Source organism: Castor canadensis, chromosome 7, assembly GCF_047511655.1.
Source record: "Castor canadensis chromosome 7, mCasCan1.hap1v2, whole genome shotgun sequence".
NCBI lineage: Eukaryota > Metazoa > Chordata > Mammalia > Rodentia > Castoridae > Castor > Castor canadensis.
This window is the reverse complement of record NC_133392.1, coordinates 119,960,326-119,983,531: the sequence shown is the minus strand read 5'-3', so window position 1 is coordinate 119,983,531 and position 23,206 is coordinate 119,960,326. Positions and strand designations below refer to the sequence as shown.

At 50.9% G+C, this 23,206-nt stretch overlaps 2 protein-coding genes across 3 annotated transcripts in view; both read right to left on the bottom strand.

The window, feature by feature from the left end:
• Nucleotides 1-3,951: 3,951 nt before the first annotated feature.
• Cdcp2 (CUB domain containing protein 2) lies at nucleotides 3,952-22,657 on the bottom strand. Its single transcript, XM_074080043.1, has 6 exons — nucleotides 22,527-22,657; nucleotides 16,172-16,519; nucleotides 14,086-14,421; nucleotides 12,554-12,907; nucleotides 9,650-9,828; nucleotides 3,952-6,519 (listed from the first exon to the last, which is right to left on the bottom strand). Exons 1-6 carry the CDS (start codon nucleotides 22,603-22,605, stop codon nucleotides 6,193-6,195), a joined length of 1,623 nt encoding a protein of 540 aa, XP_073936144.1. The 5' UTR covers nucleotides 22,606-22,657; the 3' UTR covers nucleotides 3,952-6,192.
• The window catches only part of Cyb5rl (cytochrome b5 reductase like), a 32,263-nt gene continuing 31,597 nt past the window's right edge, over nucleotides 22,541-23,206 (bottom strand). For both annotated transcript variants that reach the window (XM_074080044.1, XM_020174449.2), the window contains exon 8: nucleotides 22,541-22,664. In XM_074080044.1, coding sequence (XP_073936145.1) covers nucleotides 22,610-22,664 — 55 coding nt within the window. In that variant the 3' untranslated portion in view covers nucleotides 22,541-22,609. The remainder of the gene's footprint in view (nucleotides 22,665-23,206) is intronic.

Genomic DNA, 23,206 nt, shown 5'->3' with positions numbered 1-23,206 from the left:
CAGGTGGGACTGGGTACTGAGAAAGTAGAGCCCCCGGCCCCCCTCCAAAGTGGCACTGCTCTAGAGCCTAGATGTTGTGGGAGGAAGCTTGCAGAGGGCCCAGAGCCTCAATGTTTTTCCAGGAAAGAGGCTCACAGGGCATCACTGGCTCAGGAAGGGACACAAGTGGCCCTGGGAGGCCTGGAGCTGTGCTCAGGATGCAAGAGCCCTGCCAGGCAGTGTGTTCTGAGGCCTATGGGGACACACCAGGCAGCCCAGGGCACCCTGGGTTCCTGGAAGCCTGGTCAAGGAGCAGCTTTGATGGAGATCTGACAAGGCACTGGGATGTTTTTCAAAGCTTCTGTAGGAGCTCAGGAGCCAAGAATAGCCTCCAAGTGAGTCCACATGTGACTGCACTAAGTCCACTCACAGCCTGCATGGAGCTCTGTGCTAAGACAAAGTGCTGGAGCTGGGGTTAGGAATGGGACTGGGACTTCACGTACCTGTTTTGAGGTCTGATTGCACCTCTCCTCACAATGTGAGGTTTAATCAGTTAATACAAGGGAAGTGGCTAGAACAATTCCTGGCTCTCAGCATTAGCCTTTGCCTACTGGAAACTATTACCTGTGACCTCAAGCAAGTTACTCACAGCTCAATGCCTCTGTTTTCTCATCTGTGAAATGGGACTCAGCAGTATTCAAGTCATCTCACTGTGATTGGGAGGACTGAATGAACTAATTTATGGGGAGTTCTTAGATTCTTAGCAGAACCCCAGACACAGAGTGTTCACTCTTAATACCTCGCGTGTATTTTGTCACAGCTACAAATGTGTTAGGAATTTTTCTCTTTGCCGCTGACATGCTCTCCTGTAATGGCTGAGGTCTGGGCTCTGTGGATCCACCTACTGCCTGGATTTGAACCCTGCCTTTACCATTTCTTTAGAAGGAATAGTAATGGTTACTGTTTGGAAAATTAACAAGAACAATAAGGTGGGTATGCTGGTGTGCTCCTGTAATCCCAGCTATTCAAGAGGCAGGGGTAGAAAGATCATGGTCTAAGGCTGGCCCTGGGCAAAAAAAAAACATGAGAGTCTGTCCAAAAAATAACTAAAGCAAAAAAGAGCTGGAAGTGCGGCTTAAGTGGTAGAGCACCTGCCTAGAAAGAGCGAGGCCCCTCGCTCAAAACCCAATACCACTTTAAAAAGAAAAGAAATGCAAAAACCTCTAGAAACATGTCTGTCATGGTGTAAATCTCAATGAAGTTTCAGGCTATTGTTCCCAATTTATAGAGAGAGGTTATAGAATTTGTCTGAGCTTCCACAGACAGCAAGCTTCAGAACCAAGATAGGACCAGCTGCAACCTCATCTCCTGATGCATCTGTCCCTTGTTCCTACCTGGAACCAGGACCTGGCTCCTGATGGCTGAGACCAGCCTCCTAAAGGTGGACGTTTAGACCAAGGCTACTCAGTCAGGAGGTGGCAGAGACAGCCTGGAGCCCAGGACTCAGCTCTGTGGGCCAAGCCGATTTCCAAACAGTGTGTGTGGTGCCAACAAATCTCCTGGGCACCGCCCAGAAGGCACTGATGACAGAGAAGAATGTTTACTTTTCCTCTGTGGCCCAGTTGCTTCCTTCCTTGTGAAGCAAGGACACAAGAAGTCCTTCCACCACTGTTCTGAGAGAAGCAGCTGGTGCCATCTTGTTTCTTAAATTAAAAACCCCCAGCTTCACCTCTGCACCTCAGAGACCCCATCCCAGCCCTCCTCCTGGCTCCAGGCATGACGTGCTCTTCTGTGCTTCTTTGTGTTTGCATATGCTGTTCCCTATGTCAGGATGGTCCACCTCCTCTGCCTGACGAGTCTCCCAGCAGCCTGTGTCCTCCCTCTGCTCCTCTGACACTTGACCCCTGTCCTGGTCACTAAAGTAACTGAGAGTAAAGCATTTGTTTATTTCTATGTGGTTTCCTCATGCCCCTCGGAGTCCACTTGGGGCTCTTCTGTGTCCTGGGGAGGCTGGCAGGCATCCTCAGCACCCACTGCATCAGAAGGGGAGGCCTGCCCCCTCCCCTTCTGCATCAGAAGGGGAGGCCTGCCCCCTCCCAGGGTCCCCTGGATGGCTGTGCCCCAGAATGCGCACATCTCCTCTGCTCATCCTTCAGACCTGAGGAGGCCCGAAGCACAGCCAGTGGCACTGGCCCCACAGGCTGGAACCTCCCTGTGGCCTCTCTACACCCCACCTGCACCTTTGTAAACCAGGCCTTTATCAAGCGCTCTTCAAATCTGATTTCAGTGGCTGGCCTCCTGCTCCCATCACCCTGACTGGAACCCAGCTTAACCCAAGCGCCCATGGGCCTCATAGTTGTTTATATGGCTCTCTCCTTTAGGCAATGGGTGCCTAGAGGACAGGGACCAAGTCTGAGCCAGTCTGCTTCCCAGAGTGGAGGAGGACAGAGAGGTCCCAGAAATGTCCTTGCCATGGACTGCACCAAAACATGGTAACCCCATACCACGGGCTTGGGTGAGTTGAGTTGAAACGAATCCTTCCATCTTCCCTCATTCAGCCACAAGTGCTCCTCAAATGCCATGTGTGCAGCCCCAGAGGGATGATGCGATGAAGAGTGTTTTCATGGAGCTGGCACCGTAGCAAGGGAACAGGAGTGTAGAAAGCCAACACCTAACATCATTTCAGATGATGCTGTGAAACAATAAAGCAAGGCACAAGGGGTGCTCGGTGATTGGTTGGGGGCTATCTCACACCCGTGGTCAGGACCATCAGAACCTAGAAGGACCTGAGGAACCAAGCCAGGGGATGCTGTGGTGGAAGGGATACCACACTCAGGACTGTGTGTGGATGACCTTGGCCTACTGGAGAACAGCAGGCGCTGGGGCAGACTGAGTGCCAGATGGCTCATCGGAGAGGGAGGAGGAAGAACTTGCCCCTCCCAGCTCTGAGATCTGAGGATGCCTCAGGGAAGCCCTTGTTCTGGCCAAGACCACCTCTTTCTGAATCTGTCTGGGCAGAAGCCCTCTGCTCTCCTTTCTTTTCCCACCTAATCCCCACAATAATCTTGTGAAGAGGGTTTTCCTATTCCTATTCTACACATGAGGAAATTGAGACCCAGAGAGATTAAGTAACCACCCCAAGGTAACACAGAGTCAGGAAAAGAACTGCAAGCAATCTCAGATCTGTCTGACCTGCAGCTTGAGGGTGCTTTTCCAAGACCAATGCATCCACTTTCCAGGGACCCCATCTTCAGTGACATCAGCCCATAGGAACAGGGTAAGCATGCCCCAGAGCCAGTATGATCTATGCCTGTGTGTGGGAGGGAGCTCCTGCTCTCTGAAAAGGGAGCTCACCTACATGGGGAGGGGGGTGAGCAGGCAGGCTGCGCTATGCCCGCTGTGCCCACGCTCTTCCAGGGCCGGGTGTGTTGGCTAATGGGTATCATTTCAGCCCTTTCAGTTCTAATAGACACTGTGCTGTCATAAAGACTGTCATTTCCCGCAGCTCACGAAGATAATCAACGTGCTGGCTGCCTGGAGGGTGGGAACGGCAGGCTCAGAGCCATCTGTGAAGACAGAGCCCTGCTCTCTTCTTTGCCACCCCAGGCCTTCCCAGCCAGATCTGGCCCGCACTCCTCCTGGCATTGTCCTGGGACCCCAGGGGCTCTAGCGCTCTGCACAGCCCCGTCTCTGGGAAGAACTGTCTCTTCTTAGCCTGGCTTCGACATTTCAGAGCCCTGTGACTGTGAGCTCAGTTTCCTCAACTGTAACATGGGGGCAGTGAGGCCTACCTGGCAAGGTGGTTTAGGTAAGATGACACCTGTAGTGTAGTGGGTGTTTAGGAGGCAGTAACTCTGACAGTGACAGCACTGGAGGTGATCACGATGTTTGTCACATTTTACAAAGGAGACAAGGCAGAGAAGGAAAGGGGCTTCCCCAAAATCACACAGCAACTCAGTGGGTCTGGAGCTTGGGTTTTTATTTTATGACTTGTAAGTCCATGATAATAACTTTCACTGAATCCCTTCCTGTTCCGGGCACTGTCACAACATCTCATTTCATTCCCACTGTGAACCGCTGAAGGAGGCTTTGTGATTACCCTTACCTTCCTGGTAAGAAGTACTGAGCCTAAGCTCAGAGAGGTGATGTGACTTGCCCAAAGTCACACAGCCAGAAACTAGTAGAGCCCTGGTTTGACCCTAGGTGGCCTGGCTACAGTCAGAGCTCTCAGCCTCTGGGCAGTGGCCCTTAAAGATCAGCCTTCAAGAGTAGAGTCTGAGCCCCAGCCTCTCCCCATAGCACACACACACACATGTGCAGCTGCACACACATGCACACACTTAGCTTTGGAGTACAAGCTGGGCCGTTGTCTTCCCACCCTGATAGGCTGACAAGTGTTAAGCCCAGCCTGTGTCCACCAGCCCGGGTCCCACCAGCAGCACCCCAAGACTTAGTCCATTGTCCCAGATGACAGAACTTCAGGGAGTATCTGGGGTATACCCCGTCATCCTCAGCCAGGGCATCTGTGCATTGTTTGCAAAGCAGCTTGGCAAAGGTACCCAGCTCAGAGACAGTGAGCAAGAAGGGGAGGCGAGGGGAGAGGAAGGAAAGGAGAATGGGGTCTCTGCTCCGAACCCCAAGGTCAATTCAGGACCCTCCTGCCAGCACGCCTGCCCTGACAGACTTCCCTAACTTATCACATTGCTATATTCTCAACGTGTAGAAACTGCAGTACCATTTTGCAGATGGAAAAATCGAGGCTCACAGAATCAAAGGGACTTACCCAGGCACACACAGTTAACAAGTACAAAAGCTTGAACTTGAACCCAGTTCAATTCCTAATGTCCAGGTAACTCTTTTTCCCTTGCTTAATTCATTTCTTACTCTGGGGGTTCTTTACTCTCTCATCTTTTCTTCAAGTTCCCAACTTGTCTGCCTCCTCCCTCCCCAGTTGTGCTTTGCCACACTAGAAACATCTAGAAGGCAGGAAAGGTGCTGTTGTGCACCTGGAGACGGTCAAAACCACAGACATGAAATCTGGAACCCAGTAGGTGCTTGTTGGGTGTTGAATGAATTTTAATTGGCCTCCATTTTTTAAACTTGACACCAGTGGTCAGTAAGGACAGTTTGGAGATTTCTGTTATTATGAAGGATGACTTGATTGATCATTGTGCAAATATAAAGGTGAGTAGGGGAAAGTAGTGTATTATAAATGGATTTTTTGTTTATTTTCCATTAACAAGATTGTTCCACTTCTTGGTATCAAGTGGAGGTCTGGAGAAGGATGGATTGGTTTGCATAATAATACCAGAGGCCTCCCCCCACCACAAGGAAGTCCTGGGAACCTAACCCCCACCCTCTGTGATGTGAGCTTAGAAGCATGTGGGTACACTGGAGCAGCTCTGAGTGAACCCCAAATATGCAAGAATGCACAGAGAGCTCCACAGAGAACCCATGTAGAGGGGCAAGAATGGGCTGCTGACCTGAGGTTAGGACAGACACACCCAGGACTTCAATCAGCTTTTGACATTTGAGGAAAAACTCCAAAGTGAACGAGAGACACACCTGTCCCCAGCTCCAGCCTCACTACTGGGCACTGTGTAGGGCCTACCTACAGTTTCTATAGGGATCTCATCCAGCCAGGCATCACCAACTCCATGGACCAGCATCCAGAAGGACTTGCAGGACCCGTCTTCAACAGCGACATCATGTAGCAGGGGCTGAAACTACAGCACTAATGGGGCTTCAGCTCCCTTGCCCTGCTCCTGGTTTGGAGGCAGAGCTGGACAGGAGGGTGGAAGTCCCTGGATGGAAGCCAAGCTTTTTGTTATTGAAGGCTTGGGTGAGCAATTAATTGGAAAAATAAGAGGTGACCTTATTTGAACCCTGAGTTGGTGAACTACTCATACTCGATACAGAATGAGTCACGCTGTGCCGCAGTGACCACACGGGTGTTTTCTTTTCTGGAGCAGAATATCTTCAAAATTAATAATAAAGTGATTGCATCCACCTACACAACACACTTCTCTGAGCCTCAAGCCAGCCCTGAGAGGTAGCAGAGCAGAGTGGTGGTCTCTGGGAAAGGGAGGCCCAGAGAAGGATATAACTTGCTCATAGGTCACCAGCAAGTCAGCAAGGCCCCATTCTGTCCCTGTCGCGGGTCTCCAAGCTTCCTTCCTGGGATGCCAGATGCCAGGTTCCTATCCTGCCTGCTCACAGCAGCATCAGGACCACAATGGCAATGACCATGAGGATTCCAGCCAGGATGCAGAGGCCCAGGAAGACGATGTCACTGGTGTCCTGGGCCACCATGGTCATTGGGCCCTCCAGTCCCTCTGCCTCGTCCCTAGGAGGTGCCTCCTGAAGGTGCTCAGCAGTGGCAGCGTAGGGCCCCAGCCAGTCAGAGCCAGAGAGCAGGTGGACAGAAGCCTCCTTGCGCCGGGGCTCACAGCGGACCTCGTATGCATGGACGTCCTCCTGCCCAGCGGCCGAGAAGTCGATGTACAGGACGCTGACGATCACTGAGGTGTTGTTTCTTCTCTGTGGGATCAGAGGGCACTGCTCACACCTGACTTGAGCTGACCCTATCCCCCTAAATGTATGTAGGCCTGGGTTCCAGCCCTAATTCGTCCACCTGCTCCTTTCCTACTAGTACCTCAGTGTCCTCATCTATAGAAGGGGCAGTGTGAGGGTGCACTGTCTGGAAGACCAGTACCATATTTGATGAGCCAGTGTTTGCCCTGCTTTCAAGGAGGCAGGTATCAACAATAACAGTTAACGTTTGAGGGTCATTTACCGTATTCTAGGTTTTGGAAATGCACTAACTCATTTAATTCTCACAACAACCCTCCTACTAATACCACTAATGTTCCCATTTTACAGTCGGAGAGACTGAGATCCAGAGGTTAAACCCCTTGTCTGATGTCACACAGCATACAAGTGGAAGACACAGTGTTCTTTCTCTTCCCAACCTTCCCAACTCTTTTTGGGGGGGTTAGGGGAAGGGGGCAGTAGTAGGGTTTGCTCTTAGTGCCTTGAACTTTCTAGGTAAGTGCTCTACCATTTGAACCATGCCTCCAGCCCTTTTTGCTTTAATTTATTTTTTAGGTAAAGTTTCACACCTTTTGCCTCAGGGGCTGGTCTTGGACTGAGATCCTCCTACCTCCTCCTCTCCTATAGCCAGGATTGTAGGCATATACCACCACAACCAGCTTGTTTATTCAGATGGGGTCTTGCTAACTCCTCCCCACTTCCCTGCCTCAAACCTAGATCCTTCCATCTCAGCCTTTAGAGTCACTGGAATTACAGGTGTATGTCACCACAACCAGCCTTCCCAATGCTTAGCTGTGTTATGCCTCACTCAAACCAAAGAGCAGCTGGTCAGTCCCCACCCTTGGCAGGTTCAAAGATGTGACTACTGAGGTCCAGAAGCAATAACTTTCCCAGAGTAAGGTCTAGAAGCAAGTACCCTGCCTCCCAGCAGTTTAGTCCCTGGTGTTGTGTGGCCTTCCTTCGGGAGTCTTTTCTCTCAGTTATATGTGCAGCAGAGTCCCAGCCCTGGAGTCACTGATCACCCAAGGTACCAGGGTAGGGTCGGGAGGAGCCACTGAGGAGCAAGATATAAGGGGCCCAGCACACTCTTGCCCCGTCTCCACAGATGAAGGAGGTAGGAGTTAATTTGCCTGGGTTGATGGGGCACGTGGTGCAGGGCCGGAGAGGCCATTCTGGTGGGCCATCTAGAGTGGTCTGCAGGGCAGGGATAGAGCGCTGCAGGGCCACTCTCCTATCTCAGGGCTGCTGAGATAGGCTTCTGCAACAATATGCTGCCCAAGTTGGAAGGGTAGCCATGGGGAGCAGGAAGCTCGCACACAGGAAACTAGGCCACCCCTCGACAAGGCCTGAAGGGCTGTCACAACCAGTTTTGCACACTAGGAGACTTTAGGGGCTTTGGGTTTCCAAAAGGCCCTGGATCCCATTCCCTAAAGGAGCCTCTGCATTTGTGTCCTCAGCCTGTCCAACCTCTGAGAGGAGCTTGTGGCCTGAGTTTTTTGGATACAGAATCAGAACACTGACAAAGCTAGACAGGACTGGAGAGAGGAGGGAGAACTGGGGAGAGGGCCAGAATCAGCCTACACAATAAAGGACGGAGGGAAAATCACACGGAGTGGAGGAGGAGGCATGAAGGCTTTGATGAGGAAGAGACAGGGGAAGGAAATAAAGCCCAGGACAAGGAGGTGGAGGGTTTGGAAGTCCAGTCCCAGTGTTTTCATAGAGGAACAGAAAGCTTGACCTTGATGTTTTTATTATCTTTGACCATTTAGGCCTCCTTTTTTGTGGGACTGGGGTTTGAACTCAAGGATTTGCGCTTGCAAAGCAGGCACTCTACTGCTTGAACCACACCTCCAGTCCATGTTTCTCTGGTTATTTTGGGGATGAGGCCTTAAGAACTATTTACCTGGGCTGGCTTTGAACTGCAATCTTCCCAATCCCAAGTAGCTAGGATTGAGGGCATGAGCCAGGAGCACCTGGCAATTTGAGCATATTTGAAAGCAATTCTGTAAGACCTGGCCTCAGGGCCCAGGGCTGATATGGGTTACACAGGCATCTACGAGTCTTAGGTTCTCAGACTTCAGATTTCCAGAATATTGACTCTATGATTCCATGGTTCGATGGCTCTGAGTTTGAGGTGGTGGTGGAGTTCTGAGACTGAGCGTCCCTGAGTCCTTGGTTCTAGGACTTCATGGTTCTCCTGTTTCTTGGGTTCTTGTCTCCAGCATTCCAAAACTCTATGGGATGGGGTTCTGTCCCAAAGAGTTCCTGGAGCTGACTTGGCATGAAGCAGGGGTGAGTGCAGAACGTCTTGGCAGCCAGGACTGACCCCTCCCACCGCACATGCACACACTTCTCAGATCCAAAGGCCAGTGGCTGCCAGTAGGCTGGGGAAGGCAGAGGGGTAGACCGGAGGGCCAGAGGCATATGGCTGATGCCGAGAGACAGAGGCAGTTTGCTGAAAAGCACATAACTTCTGCCAACACAGGTTACAAATCCCTGGATTCCAAGGCTGGGCATCTAACAGAGGCAGGCCTTTTTCCTTCTCTCCTCACCTCCCTTCCCACTGTCTAGACTACAAACATCCGGGGTGCTTGGGCCCTGGTCCAGTGACTCTCTGAAGCCCTGAGTCTGGATTCACGGCCAAGGATAGTAGAAAAATTTTGTTTGTGAACTGCATAGCCTGGTGGATCCTGTTACTTAAAAGGCTGTTTTGTTGTGGAGCCCAAGGATGGATTTGGATCACCAGCTTGGACACAGTGGTGGGATGGCTCTGCATACTAAAGGTGAGAGGACTTCAGTGCCCCTGGGGGCTCTGAGGGAGAAGGGAAGAAAGGGCAGGGGCTTGAGTGGTATGCACCACGAGGACCTTTTGAAAGGAGCAGCCAGTGGAGGCTGTGGGCTGTTGCAGGGTTGCCCAGCAGGACCCTGTTTCACCTCCCATATGAATTCTTTGCTTGTCTACACTGAGCAAGGCTGGTGAAGCAAACAAAACTAGGAAGGACTGAGCTCTGCACCCAGGTCTGTGCAGCCACCACGGCCAGGGGAGAAGCTGGAGGATGGCAAGTGCCTTTCAGCAGGACTCAGGGCCCCTCCCTCCCACTGCCTCCCCAGTCCCTACCTGAGACTCAGTGCCACAGGTGTCAAAGCGGGCCTGGATCCGGAAGTTGCTGCCGACTTCTTGGGCGGCACAGCTCCGGCTGCCCAGGTAGACATTGGTCCTGTCCAGCGAAGCCAACGCCTGGGTGGAGATCAAGATCTGGAAGTCCGTGCGGGAGCAACTCACATTCATGGGCACCACTGGGAAGAGGAGGGAGAAGCTAGAGACCTTAGGGGCAGTCAGTCTGACCCCTACATCCCCAAGCCCCAGGATGGGGAAACTGAGACCCAGAGTGGGAAAGGCTCTTGTGGATTCCTACAGGTCATGGATAGTTCACATGTTACTCCTAAATTAACTCCATTGGACCAAGAGCTCAGGAGAGCAGGCAGTGGAGGCCCATTCTCTCAGAGCCCAGCACAGAGCTTGGCAGGCCTAGTGAGCAAGTGAATAAAAATTTTTCAGCATAATAAAAGATACTGTTTGCTAATTGCTTTCCCATATGACCTGCAATTTATTCACTCACTTGGTCATTTAACAAATAGTTATTGATGGCCTACTATGCACAGGCACTATTCTAAGCACCACAGACACAGAAATGAAAACAGTCAATCCATTATCCCTCCCACATGGAAGGACAGTAATTGTGTAAAATACAGAGAAGTGTAGAGTGCTGTGCAGGAAACATGCAGATGGAAGGCAGGAAGAGCACAGAGTGGGAGGGGAAGTGGAGGTGCTACTCTGCAGAGGACAGAGAGGGCAGCCCCACTTCCCCATCCTGTGATGGCCCCATGAGGTGGACACGACTAAACCCACTTTAAGTTTTGGAAACCAAAGTTCTGAGAGGTGAGGTTGTTTGCAGTGGATAAATTGAGGTTTTAGCCTTTGGATTCCCAAGCTCATGGTCTCTCCCTGCTACCTGGCAGCCTCCTGCATGCCCTGCTGCTAGGATGGCGTGTGAGACTGGCTCTAAGTACATGAGTGTATGTTCGGATATCTATGTGTGTGTGTGCATGCACCCACATGTGCAGGCGACAGAGGTAAGTGTAGGAAAAAGGCAGGCAGTGGCTAGCTGGAGGAAAAGGAGAGGGACCTGGCAGGCGGAGGCCTCAGTCCCTCTCCGGGAAATGCCTCAGACATATTTCAGCCTCGGGTGTCTGGGCAGGCAGGGATTTATGGGCCCACCGTCTCCCACGATGATCTTGGTGGCGCTGAACTGTGTGTCACCCCTGACTGATGCTGTGACTGCCCTACCAGTAGGAAGGCCGCCTGCAGCCTGGGCCCCATCTGGAGCCTGGCCCAGTGGAGTGCTCTGTCTGACCCTGGGCTCCCACAGGGACCTGGGGAGGGAGAGGTGGGGGGAGGGGGTTCCTGCACTGAAGCCCCGGAACTGGAGCCAGATTGGAGCCACTCCTACTCCCTGTGCCACCTGCCCCATGTCTCCAGAAGTACTGAAAGGAGGAGAGGCTTGTCCTAAATCACAGAGGCCCTTGTCAGAGGCAAGGGGAACACTAAAGATCCTCAGCCGATGTCCTCATTTTACAGGTGGGAAACCTAGATCCCGAGAGACAAAGCCATGTGCCAGCTCGCTGTGGCACAGCCCCCTAGCACTTGGCTTTCAGAGAGCTCTCCCTGCCCACCCTCAAATCAGAGAAGGGACTGTGCCAACAGAGCCAGAGCTGCCCTGCCCACAGGGGCCCAGAGGGAGTTGGTCTGCCCAGGGTCACATCTCGGCCACCAGCTTGCTACAGCTCTATTTCCTCCTCCATCACTGGAGCCCCCAACTCCTCTGCACATGGGGTAAGGAAAGAGGAAAGATCTTTTGAATGTTGAACAGGCCTGAGACACCGTGAAGGGGACATTCTGGGGCCAGGCATTGTGACCTGTGTTACGTCACTCACTCTTCATGCCGCCTGGCTAGGACATTCACCAGTCCACCTACAATGGCAAAATTTGGTCACCACCCTGGGTGGAATGTGGACAGTGAGCTCTAGTGTGGCCAGTGCCGCCAGATGCCCCAGTGACCACAGGGAAGTCCTTTGAGTCCCTCTCGGCATCTCTGCCTCCATACCTGAGAAAAGAAGAGCTCTACCTGGTCAGACAGAGGGTGCAGTGGGTCCAGATGCAGGCCCTTCTGGGCATATGACCCTGGAAGGGTGGAGGGAGGAGGGAGAGAAGGTGGCCACGCTCCACTGATGAATCTAACCAACACTTAAGAGTCTGGAAAAGCTAATAGCACTTTCCCCAGTTTCCTGTGTTGACAGGCATGGCCACCTGAAAGAGTTCCAACCCATGAGCTGTGAGACAGAGCCTGTGAGGGCTCTGGAGACGCTTTGATTTCCTGACAAAGGGACATTTTATGGATGGCTCCTCTCCTACCCTCTTCCAGTCCTGAACATGGACATGATGCCTGGAGTTGTGGCAGCCACGTTGAATCCCTGAGGCTGAATAGCCCAGAGACACCATTTGGAAGTGTTGAGTCCCTATATCAATACAGCAGGTGCTTAGCTCTAGACTTCTTGCCTGAGGAAAATTAAGTGTTGTTTGTTCAATCAGGGCTGGTACGCATTGCTATGAGTCTATCAATTGTTTATCTTAAATGCTATTATCCTATTTTGTGTATTAACCCCCGGTACGGGAAATTCACCACAGTAAAAGAGAGGCCAGGTCCCACGGGGGAAGGAGGCAGGTGGGGAAGAAACAGGAATTGCAGAGTTGGGAGCTGGAGAAGGAGGGTCCTGCAGTCAGGAAGTATGCAAGGACCATGCTAGTAAGGTCTCAAAGGCCCCAGAGTGGACCATGGTGTGGCCAACCAAGAAGAGGCTGGAGGAGACTGTCCATGGGGTAGGGGGACAATGGTGAGATGGAGGAAGGAGACTGCAGAGCCTCCCCTCCCCTCAGCGTCCCACTCCCCCAACCCCAGCTGACCTCCAATATAGGCCACTGAGAAGCCCCTGCCGGTGGAGCTGCGGTCTGTGTGCAGCAGAAGCAGGAGCTGGTTGTGGCTCGAGGTGACAGGTGGTGGGAGGTGGTGGCCGCACCAATTCCCCAGCAGTGGTGCCTCCTCACTGGCCCCATCAAAGGCTGCCAGGTGGTTGAAGTCACAGGCCCTGGTCAGGCTGTTGGGTTCCTCCAGGTCCAGGTCCAGGAAGAACACTTTGACCCGGTAGCCGGGAGGCAGGCGGACAGTCCAGTGGCAGCGAATGTTGTTGGGGTAGGAACTGGGGTACTGTGGACTGGAGAAGTTGCCACGCACAGCTGTGTACACCTCCTGGCATTCTCCTGGGCGAGGTAGGGAGGGAGTTGATGAGAGGAGCTGGGAAACTGCCCTCTGCAGTGACAGCTCAGATAGTAGGCACCAGGGGTCCTGCCACCGTAGACAGGTATGGGCACCATGACCAGCAAGCCAGACAATTGGTCCCAAAGCCTAAGCTAGAACTAGCCCAAGCTGGGATTCCCATTCCTGTGGCAATCCCCTTCAAGAATGCTGGTCTGCTAGGAACTCAGTAGTAACTCCTAATCCCTGGCCTCAAGGTTAAGTACAAACTCCCTGACTGGACAGACAAGAAAGGGCACTATCTGGCCTTGACCCTTTGCTCGCCCCATTGCTGAGGTTTGGATAAGCGTCCCGCAAGGGCCCATCTGTTAAAGCTTGGTCCCCAGCCTGTGGTGTTACTGAGAGGTGGTAGGGCCTAATGGAAAAGAGTTGGGGGCGTGCCCTTGAAGAGGGTAGTAGAACTCCTGCCCCCACCTCTCTTTTGCTTCCTGGTTGCAATAGCTTTGCTCTACCAGGTATCCCCTGCCAAGATGCTGTCTTCACCCCAGGCCCAAAGACAACGGGCCAACTGACAATGGACTCAAACCTCTGAAACTGTGAACCAAAATAAAACCTTTTCTCCTTGAAAGTTGTATTTTGTTTCAGCATTTGAGAGCTAACACACTGACCGCCCTCTGTGTTCCAACCTTACCAAACACCTCCTGATATTGTCAGCGCACCATTTCGTCCTCCGCGCCTTTGCACGTGCTGTTCCTCCACTTTCCTCCCTTTTGCCTCTGGCTAACTCCTTCAAGCACTGCTCCGTTCTCTCCTCCTCCTCCCAGAAGACCCCCAGGGTTCTTACTATTCACACACAACACAATGGGTCGTCTCCTTACTTGTGCAAACATTAATATCTACTACCTGCCAGGTACAAAGACAAGCCCCAAAGCAGCTCAGTCAGGCAGGGGAGATGGACAAGCAAAGCAACATGGAAGTGTTATAAAATCACAGTGTAAAGAAACTTCTTGAAGGGGTTGAGGAAGGAACTAATTCTGTGAGAGTGAGCAGAAAGTCTTCACAGAGCATGGCAAGCTTATGCCTGGGCAGGGAAGGGTGTGTTGAACACTCCACACCGAGTGTTCAGGACAGGGAACCCTGATGGACTTCCTGATGACCAGGAAGCAGGCTTGGCCCCACATACCTGAAAAGTAGTGGGCCTTGAAGCCCCGGCCTCCAATGTTAAAATCAGACTTGAAGACCACTTGCAGTTCATGGCCCAGTGACACCAGGGTGGGAGGCCTGGTGCCACCACAGTAGTGGTGCCCACGTGCGGGGCCAGGCCCCCCCAGCACAGCCACATAGTCATAGGAACACTGCTCGCTGCCCTCCACCTGGAAGTCCACGAACACCAGCTTGACGGCAGCGGGCCCAGCAGCCTGGATCACCCAGCGGCACTCTGCGTTGTTGGGGTAGTTGTTGGGGTACTCAGGGCTGGTGAGCACCCCCGACAGGCCGGTCAGGACGCCACCACACACATCTGTAAGGGAATCTGCATGAGTTGATTGTTTTTCCCGGGGAAACAGACGCCCCCAAACACCCCACGGGGGCCACGGGAACCCCCTAGCCATCCACTGAGCACTTGGCACGTGGCAGACACAGGTCTTGCTCTTAGCACTTACACTGTATTTTTCATCTTCACCCTGGTCCCATGAGGAATGTGCTGTAGTTTTCTCTTTACAGTGAGAAAACTGAAGTGCGGAGAACTGAAGCAGCTCACCTGTCTGGATCTGAGTTGGCCCCGGCAGACCCCAGGGCAAGGACCTGAGTGCCAGGAGGTTTTTTGGGAGATCCCAGGTGAGGAGTGAGGGAGCAAGGCAGAGGCGGGAGGTATGTTGAGCTAGCTGCTGAACCCCACTAGGGAATTCTGGGGCTGGGGCAAAGCATACGCCTGAGTTATGTGGCCCTGGGAGTAAGAAAGCTGGGGCGTTTATCTGCCACCTCTCCAGAGTCCAGACCCAGGGCTGCTGCGGGTGAGGGGACTTGTTTGATGGCAGAAAAAGCCCTCGCACAGAGAAGCAGAGAATGGTAGGATAATAGCAAGGTGGCAAGGCCCTAGGTCACTAGGTAAGGCTTTGGACCCAGAGAGGCTAAGTATAGAGCTGTGTACTTGACCCGTGACCCCACCGTTCACTCCCACCAGATCAGTGGGGTCCAGAGGCCAAGATGCCTGGGGCCAGGAATGGGATCAAACCTCCCTAGCAGACTTAGAGGATCTGACAACATAGATGTGGGCTTGAAGTCTGAAGGCCAGTGGCCTCTCAACTCTGCCTTTTTTTCTTTTTAGCTGTGTGACCCTGCACAAGTGACCAGCTTCTCTGAGCCTCATCAGAATCTTAGAAATTGAAGTGCTCTGGCTGCAGACTCCTGCAGACTCTCATAAGGTGCTGCAGAAGGAGCTGAGGGACTTGTTCAGCCAGTACAGTGGTGAGGCAGGAGATGGTGAGTTCCATGACTTGCTGGAAGTCACCATTAGGAAGGGCACGCTGGGACTGTGTTTCCTGAGATTCCAGAATCTCACCCCATGGCACAGTGTGTGACCAGCACTGCATTCTGTGTGTAAGGACTTGGCTCTTGTCCCAGGGATGCCCTGTCTGCTATGTGACCTTGGAAAGGTACGTTCCCTGTTGGTCTCAGATTCATTGTTTGTGAGGTGAGAGGGCTGGTGCAGGTGTAGACAGCACGTGAGATCCTTCAACACTACCGACCTTAGCAGAGGCTTCTAACCTGTATCGAGGACTGACTCCCCAGAGGCCCGTGGCACCTAGTACAAAGTATTCTTATGCTTTTTAGTAGTTTCCAACTACTTTTTTTTTGTTTTCTCTTTTGGTGGTACTGGGGTTTGAACTCAGGACCTTGTGCTGTTACGCAGGCACTCTAAGGAAAGGCCCTGGGAGGGAGGGAGACACCAGTTGCACACAAACCCTGGCATGCCTGTACCCTTGGGCCCTGGGTGGGGATCCCGTGCCATGAAGAAGTGAGAGCCACAGAGGTGTCAGTGGTGAGAGTAGCAGTAGGGCTGTCTTGCGGCCTGATGCCAGTTTGCAGGACAAGAAGGACAAGGGTAGAAGAGCAGGATGGCCCTTGTTCCCCAGCACAGTGAGTCCCTCTGGAGGCTCCAGGAGTCACAGAGGGAGGCAAGGAGCTGAAATCTTGAGGCTCACATGAGCCCCGCTGCCCTCCCCCACCTCCATCCCAGGGCCAGCCTCTCCATCAGCAAGCACCCTGACCTTTCTGGTAGCCCGCGGAAAAGCCCCAGCTGGCCACGTGCTTGTCTGAGTGGAAGACCACGGACATGACGTGCCAGGAGGAGGTGAAGGGTGGTGGGGGCACCCGGCCACAGAACCGCCCCAGCAGGTTGCCCCTGTCTCCAGAGGCCCCATTGTAGATCTCCAGAAAGTCGAAGCCACAGGTGTCGTGGTACTCCAGGTCAAAGGCATGGAAGGTGAGCAGCACAGAGGACCCCTCGGCCACCACGATCAGCCAGCTGCACTCCGTGTTGTAGGGGTACAATCTCGGGAAGTTGGGGCTGGAGAAGTTTCCTGAAGGTGCTGAGAGCACACCTCCACATTTGACACCTGGACCAAGAGAGAAAGATGGCTCTGGTCAGGCAAGACTGGAGCCTGATCGAACAAGTACCTCTGGCACAGCATTGTTGTTGTTTTGGGTGGTATTGGGGTTTGAACTCAGGGTCTTGTGCTTGCTAGGTGGGTGCTCTACCACTTGAACCACATCTCCAGCCCAAGTAAGTACTGAGGTCTTGGATATGTGGGGCAAAGATGGGTCTTTGGGACAGGATGAGGGAGCACAGGCCCTGCCCCAAATCAACTCACCTGTCCATGTATTTGACATACCCCTCATATACTTAGAAGCTATCTTTTATTCATTCAACAAATACTGTTTGGGTGCTCAGCATTGTTCTAGAGGCTACGGTTATAGTGGGATAGTAAAATATAGAGCTTATGAAACGGTGACAAGTACTGCAGAGAACAAGAAAGCAAGGGAGTAAAGGGAGCATCAGTGTGTCAGTTTCTTCTCGGAGTTGTGACAAAGAGCCTGAGAAAAAACAACTTAAGGAAGGAAGGATTGCTTTTGGCTCCCAGTATCAGAAGCTTCAGTCTGTGGTTGGCTGGCTCCATTGCTTTTAGGCCTGTGACAAAGCAAGCACACCATGGTGAGGAAAGGGTGTTGAAGCAAAGCTGTTCACCCCACAGCACCCAGGAAAGCAGAGAGAAAGAGAGAGGCCATGAACAAGATACACTCTTCAAGGGCACACACCCAGTGACCCACTTCCACCTTCCAGTTTCTACTCCTCCCCATCATCTCTTCACATGGATTTTTTTTTTTTTTTTGGCAGCACTGGGGCTTGAACTCAAGGCCTCACACTTGCTAAGCTGGCGCTCTACCACTTGAGCCATGCCTCCAGCCTCCCATCATCTCTTCAATTATGAATTGATCAATGGATTAATCCACTGATTAGGTAGGTCGGGGCCCCCATGATCCAATGACTTCCCCAAAGCCCACCTCTGGATATGACATTGGGAATCAAGCCTGAACACATGATTCTTTTTACTGAGGGATTTGTTTATTCTGGTGGTACTGGGATTTGAACTCAGGTCTGCATCTTTGCTAGGCAGGCACTCTACCACTTGAGGCACTCTGCTACCCTTCACCTGATTCTTTTTGGAGAACACTTCATATGCAAGCCGTAACTGTCCAGAATGGGCCTCTAGGTTGAGAGAAAGAATTACCATATGCCAGGCCCTGGACACGTACAATGGACAATTAAAATAATGATACTGACAACCCCCAGCAGGGACATGTGCACGGTCTATGACAGTGTGAAAAATACATTCTTGCTTAGATTTGAAAAAGGAAACTAATGAGAATTCTCAGTCACGGGAAAGAGTAAAGAAAGGGAAGAAACAGGCCTGACTATAAATGTCATAATTTTGACTTTGTAACTACATGCAATAATTTCTATACAGATTAAAAAATTTTTAATGTAATCCCTAAATATACCAATATGAAACAAATAAATGAAATGATGTGTCAACTTAGAGACAGCCACCTGGAGAAAATTATTTCCAATGTGTTTGGAGTATTGTATTTTGACTGTACATTCCTAGTAGGATATATTCCAAGGATGAAATGAACCAAGAAGAAATCTTAAACTCTATGCCATAGCTTTACTAATAGTAACAATATTAAATATTGTTATTTTATAAAATTACATATATAATTTAGAGTGAGGCAAAGAAATATGTTAATTAAAACCAAGGTTTTCAGTATGAGATGAGAGACGCAAGTATAAAATAAAAAATTGGCCAGGCACTGGTGATGCATGCCTGTAATCCCAGTACTTGGGAGGCAGAGGCAGGTAGATCCTGAGTTAGAGGCTAACCTGGGGACACAAAGTGAGACCCTGTTTTGGAAAAGAAATTAAAACCCTCGATTCTTGATATGAATTGAAAATATCAGTATGAATTTAAGATTTAGTCTTCCTTGCTTCCTTCCTTCCTTCCTTCCTTTCTTTCTTCCTTCCTTCCTTCCTTCCTCCCTCTTTTCTTTCTTTTTCTTTTCTTTTCTTTCCCTTTCTTTCTTTCTTTCTTCTCCTTCCCTCCTTCCTCCCTCTGTTCCTCCCTTTCTCCCTCTCTCTGTCCCCCCTTCCTTCTTTTTTTTGGGGGAGGGGAACAAGTTCTAACTATGTAGCCAGGCTGGCCTCAAACTCAAGATCTTCTAGCCTCAGACTCCTGGAGTGCTTGAATTATAGATGAGTGCCACCCTGCTGGCAAGATTCAGTTTTATTTCTAAAAAAAAAAAATTGTTCACTAAGGAAGCCTAGAAACAAATGTTCTCTCAGTAGCATTTTACACCCCTAGGCCTTATTAGGATTATTGTGCCTAACTGAACTGGGGCTCCTTTGGGAGATACCTGTACAGGAAATAGACAAAACACATTTGGACAGCTCCTTACGCTGGGCAGGAAAGAACACTGCTGGCATTGTGTCAAAAGACACAGGAACACTCTGGAAGGCTAATGAAGGTACAGTTTGAATGTCAAAAAAGAATAATAATTGCAGTAGATTGAAGCACATCGAATATGAAATCTCATTAATTCATAATGTAATTCAAAAGAAATTCATCAGTTCCTTCTAGGTGTGCCCAGGACACTAATTTTTTGGAAAATTGATAAATAGAAAGGGAAAGAAATTAAACATCCTCTTCATCGTTCCTACACGGACTGAATTTCCAAATGACCAAATAGCTGGTGAAGGAAAATTACTTACAGAAGACTGCAGAGAAATAACAGCGTAAGAATAACCTTCCTGAAACACTGGACCTTGACAACATCGCCCATGTCTGTTCTCACTGAGGATGAAGTTGATGGTAGGTCAAACCCAGATATTTGGGCGTACAGGTATTCTCTGTAAAGTTCTTCCAACTTTGCTAAGCATTTGAAACAAATTTACAATGAAAAAAGTTCACTTAATACAGAACTTTATAATGGACAGGTCCAATTAATAACTCTGGAGACCGTTGACAGATCCCAATGGACAACACGCAGTACAAACACTGCCACTTATAAAGTCTTTTGTTTTCTTTTTTTCTCTACTGGGCAGGCGCTCTACCAACTGATCTATGCATTGAGCCCTGTTTCCCTTAGCTCTTATTTAGTTAGGGTTGTTAGTTAATGGCACTGTTGCCTGGGTTGACCTTCCTATCTCTGCCTCCTAAGTAGCTGAGATTTTGAAACAAAATTTATGAACCTTGATCTAATGAAGAATCTGGATCTGTCTACAAGTTGGTGAAGTGAAGCTTGTGGTAGCTTTTTCTTCAGTTCTGGGAATTGAACTCAGAGCCTCGTGCATGCTAGGCAAGCACTCCAGCACTGAGCAATATCCCAGACTTACAGGAATTTTGCTTAATTTTTTGAGGGCGTGAGGGTCTGTCACTATGGGTCTCATTTATGGTGTCTAGGTTGGTTTTGAACCCTGGGGTCCCCTCTTGCCTCAGCCTCATTCCTGAGTAGCTGGGACGACAGACAAGGCTGGGCAACAGGAATAATTTTTTTTTTCAATATTGGGGTTTGAGCTCAGGGCCTACACTTTGAGCCACTCCACTTTTTTGGGATGGGTTTTTTTTTGAGATAGGAGACTATCTCAAAACTATTTGCCCGGGCTGACTTTGAACCATGATCCTCTTGATCTCTGTCTCCTCAGTAGCTAGGATTACAGGCATGAGCCATTGGCATCTGGCCTCAGGAACATTCTTAATGACTCTGTGAGGAAACATTCAGTCAAGTCCAGAACTTGGGAAATTCTGTAGGATAAATAACCCTGGTACTTTGCAATAAATGACTCCATTTTATAGATGAGAAAACTGAGTCCTGAAAAGGGAAGTTATTTACTGTAGCTCATTCTATTGCTTTAGTCTACCCAGAGCCTCATCCTCCAGCTCTTGCAAACATGGGCCCCCTCTTTTAGACTCTGTTTTCCTCCCTTGCCCTCATGTGCTAAGCCCCTTTCCTTGCCCCGGGGGGCAGACACATAATCCTAGCTGGCAATCCTGTTCATTCCCCACAATGACTAGCCTGTAGAGTAGGCATATGTTCCAGGTCAGGCCCAAGTTCAGCTCACAATGTCTGGGTGGGAGTCCTTTCCTTCCTGGTCCCTAGGCTGGGGGTGGGAGCCCTGGGTAGGACCAGGCTCAGTACACATGAAAAAATGGTGTTGGCAGAGGGCAAGAATCGTAAGAGCGGAAATGGCCCTGAAGCCAAGAGGCCCTGGCTGGTGACATCCCTGAGCCCAGTGCAGCTACATCCCTGCTGCCTGTTACAGAGCCAGTGTGTTCTTGGACCAAAGCTTGTCCAGGGTGGTTTCTGTCACTTGCAATCAAAGGCACCCTGAGCATACGCTTGAGAAAAGTCCCTGGAAGAGAGATACCTTTGCCAAGCACATGCCCTGCTCCAGGTCTGTGCTGATTCAGACGATGCCCCTCCCTGGGGAGCTTACAGAGGGTATGGGGGTGAGGAGAGTCAGGCAGGCACGACAAAGCCACACAGTGTGGCGTGCAGTGCCACACAGAGGCTCTGAGATCCAGAGGGCAGCCCGTATTGCAGTACTAGAGGAGGAGCGAGATGCACAGAGGAGGTGATATTTGAAGAGTGAGAAGGCTTTGTTAGCTGGGGAAGATCTGGAGGGACAGCATGGTACTGTCACTCAGTGCACCAGAGTCTTGCATGTTTGAAATGGAAAAGGGCCACCACCCTTGCCAGGTGCTGTGAGTGCTGTGAGACAAAGGCAGCTTGAGGCCTCACAGATGCACACCCGGATCACATTAGTGGTTCCCTGTCTGGCCCCTTGGCAGGCCAGCATCAGGAAAAGTGCCTGACTCATGTCCTTATGGCAAGACGATGGAAGAACATTTGGTTCAGTGCCCTCCTTGTCCTTCCTCCAGCCCTGCCCAAAAGATAGGAAATGCCATAAGAGTGTTAGAGCAGAATACTCCCAGGTGTTGGCCCAGGTGAAGTGGAAACCTTGTCCACAGGTCCCAGCCAGGCATACTGACCCCCAGGGTCCCTCCAAGTCCACTAAAGCCTTGTCTGGAAAATAAGAGCATAAACTCCTCCTGCTGTCCAGGCATGGGCCAAAACTCTTGGGTGCCTATTCTATCTCTGCCAGTCACGGGTGACTAACAAGGTACATTTTCTCCTTGAGCCCCACTTGAACTGGAGGAAAATGAGGCACTGGTTGCTGTTTGCTGAGCTCCCTACCCCCACCCCTCACCCACCACCTGCATGCATGCCTCTCATTGAAGAGTGAGATGGGTTCATCCCTGCATCACAGACGAACAATGCTTGGCGGGTCAGAGCAGAACACAGTTTTTCTGGGACCTTGGCACATTTGGGAACTCCAAAGAGGGAGCATCTAAGGCTGATAGAGGGATATGGAAAGCTTCATGGAGGAGGTGGCATTGACCTAAGCTTGAAGGATAAGAAAAAGAGAAAAGGGACTGTTTTTCACCCAACGGATTCCTGGAAAGGAGACTCCTTTCCAAGTAGAGGGGACAGCAGGGCAAAATATTTCCAGAAAGGGTCCAGATTCCCTGCCAGAGCATGGGACTTCCAGGTACACAGGAACAGAGCCTCCATAGTATATAGATACTGGAGCCAGCAGTCAGGGGACCAGGACAGCCATGGTGAGGACTCCAGTTGGCAGCAGGAAGTACAGAAAACAGACTCCTTCCCTCTGTGAACTTTTAACAGTTCTCTGGGTCATTCCCTTTGCCCTTGGTAACAGTGTAGTCTGGGACAGGTTACTTAATACCCCTAGCCCTCAGTTTCTCTATTTGTAAAATGGGGGACGAATGCCCACCTTGAAATTCATTGTAAAGGTTCATTGCAATCTTGTATGTAAAGTATTTAGCAGTTAGAGGAACTCAGTAAGTATTCTCTCCTCCCATCCTCCACTCAGCCAGCCCCCGAAAAGGCCTCCTGCTTTCTGGCTTCCCACATAGAAACCTCCAGAGACCCTGACTCTGTCTGCTTCTCTGCTCCTGTCCTCCCAGTTCCCAGCGCTCTTACCTTTCATGGCCTGGGTCCTGGGGCCTGGGCTGAGCAGTGCAATTGACAGCAGCAGACAGGATCCCAGCTTGGCCAGCATCTCCTCACCAGGGCCATGCACAGGGCTGCCAAGCACAGGGGAACCAGGATCTGAGGGGTCTGAGCAGAGCACAGAGAGGTGAGCCTGGAAGGGACTCCAAGTTAATGGTGGTATGAATAATTCACTGGCCTCTTGAATTAGTAAGTTGAGCCCCAGGTGCTTCCTTTACTCCACGCTAACGTGACAGATCTAGTGTCACCAGGTTGACACGTCTGAGATCTGCACCGGCCACAGTGTATCAGGAAGGGCAGCTTGGGCCTGGAAGGAAATGGGTGGTGGAGAAAGGACCCACATTTCAGGGCAGGGGAGATTTGGGATCAAGTCTAGTTCAGCCTCCAACTTGCCAGGTGACCTTGAACAAGTCATTTAACTCCTGTGGGACTTGGTTTTCTCATCTGTCCAGTGGGGCTATTCAGCCTTGCCTCGAGGGCTGCTGTGAGAGAAAATGAGATTTCATATTCTGAAGCACACAGAAGGCACTTGCTACTGATTTTTCCCATCCTCCACCCCAGAGGTTGCTGAAAGTAGCCTCAAATTTGTGGGACAAGGGGACAAGCTTCCTTCAGATGTGAGAATTCAGCTCCTAGGGACAGAGAAGGAG

Bases quoted from the DNA above. Each gene is read 5' to 3' on its own strand.
- Cdcp2 (XM_074080043.1), bottom strand. From the start codon at position 22,605: ATGCTGGCCAAGCTGGGATCCTGTCTGCTGCTGTCAATTGCACTGCTC. The intron at 16,520-22,526 runs GTAAGAGCGCTG...CTCTTGGTCCAG, and splicing joins CAGGACCCAGGCCATGAAAG to GTGTCAAATGTGGAGGTGTG. The intron at 9,829-12,553 runs GTCAGCTGGGGT...TCCTCTTCCCAG, and splicing joins CTCAGTGGCCTATATTGGAG to TGGTGCCCATGAATGTGAGT.